The sequence below is a fragment of the Oryx dammah genome, unplaced genomic scaffold (assembly GCF_014754425.2).
Source record: "Oryx dammah isolate SB20612 unplaced genomic scaffold, SCBI_Odam_1.1 HiC_scaffold_2, whole genome shotgun sequence".
Taxonomy (NCBI): domain Eukaryota; kingdom Metazoa; phylum Chordata; class Mammalia; order Artiodactyla; family Bovidae; genus Oryx; species Oryx dammah.
Window position 1 is genome coordinate 10,492,749 of NW_024070186.1, and position 1,670 is coordinate 10,494,418.

Below are 1,670 nucleotides of genomic sequence, written 5' to 3' on the forward strand. Positions count from 1 at the left end.
TCTGTGTGTCTGTGTGGATGCATGTCTCCATCTCTGTGTGTGTGTGCATGCGCCTGTGTGTCTGTGTTTCTCTGTGCCTCTGTGCATGTCTGTCTGTCTGTCTGAGTGCATGTATGTGTGTGTCTGTGTGTCTATGTCTGTATTTGGGTCTGTGTATGGACTGTGAGAAAGCTGAGCGCCAAAGAATTGATGCTTCTGAACTGTGGTGTTGGAGAAGACTCATGAGAGTCCCTTGGACTGCAAGGAGATCCACCAGTCCTTTCTGAAGGAGATCAGCCCTGGGATTTCTTTGGAAGGAATGATGCTAAAGCTGAAACTCCAGTACTTTGGCCACCTCATGCGAAGAGTTGACTCATTGGAAAAGACTCTGATGCTGGGAGGGCTTGGGGGCAGGAGGAGAAGGGGACGACCGAGGATGAGATGGCTGGATGGCATCACTGACTCGATGAACGTGAATCTGAGTGAACTCCGGGAGTTGGTGATGGACAGGGTGGCCTGGCGTGCTGCGATTCATGGGGTCACAAAGAGTCGGACACAACTAGCGACTGAACTGAAGTGATGCACTGTGTCTGTGTGTCTATGTGGATGCATGTCTCCATCTCTGTGTGTGTGCCTGCACCTGTGTGTCTGTGTGTCTGTCTGTGTCCGCCTGGGTGTCTCTCTGTGTGCCTGTGTGTATTGGGAACTGGGGATGGTTATTTCAATACTGCAGAAACCGGGTCTTACCTTTTCAAGTCCACTGTTGTCACATTAAATATAACGCCCTTTAGCCAGAGAATCATAAAGAGACGCTGAGAAAATGGGCAATTTCCAATACTCTTACCATCACAGCCAGCCTGCAAAAGGAAGAGATCTTCATCAGAGCCAGCTTCACAATTACAAATGCCAGACTCCACTCTGCACGCACACAAAATCATGGTGAATGTATGTTAACAGTGACAACGCTGTGAGTAGCCTTCTGAGGTCCCTTCCCCCAGCCTCCAAGTGGGAGGTGTGGGCGGGGAGGGCACACGCACTCGCTGAGCTTTCTGCCTTCCTTCCATCTCCTCACCACTTCCTGCCATTCGGGGCCTCTGAATAGCGGTTCTCAGAGGGAAAGAGCAGCCAGAGGGAACCCCCTTAAAGGCAAAAAAGAAAGACATTCTCTTCCCCTCCCTCCATCTCTTGATCCTCTTTAGAAGAGACACACCTCTCTTGCCAGGATGATCATTTGTAAAAAAGACCAGCAAGCTCTCCCACCGGGACATGATCCCCAGCATTCTCTACTGTTTCCATCTCTGGAATGAGGGCTGGTTCCTATGAGTTCTAGGACCCTGGAACACTATAAAATGTTTAGGTCCCCTCCTTCATTGGGGAGCATTTGTACTTAGCAGAGTGTTCACAGTTGATAAGGAAGGTAGGAAGACAGGTAGAAACAATGTCTCCCTGATGACCTGAGCAGGTCACATCCACACACGTGTCCCCAGACAGAGGCACAGAAGAACACTCAGCAGACTTCTCCCTACCAGGGCTTCCAGGAGAAAAGAAAGGCAGATGTTAGAGAAGAGAGGGGAGCCGCAGACTTCATCCTCCTGGGGCAGTTCCCAGTCTCTTCTGTCTCTTCCCATCTTTCTCCTCCCAACAAGGTTATACTGCTAACAAAATGCTGCCGGAAGGACCAGGAAACTCAG

The 1,670-nt window shown here is 50.2% G+C and overlaps 1 protein-coding gene across 1 annotated transcript in view; it reads right to left on the bottom strand.

Annotated features, from left to right (window-relative positions):
* The window catches only part of LOC120868376 (chloride intracellular channel protein 6-like), a 10,073-nt gene extending 9,156 nt beyond the window's left edge, over positions 1–917 (bottom strand). The window contains 1 exon segment of the mRNA XM_040247178.1: positions 727–917. Within this exon segment, the coding sequence (XP_040103112.1) occupies positions 727–917 (191 nt within the window).
* Positions 918–1,670: the final 753 nt, after the last annotated feature.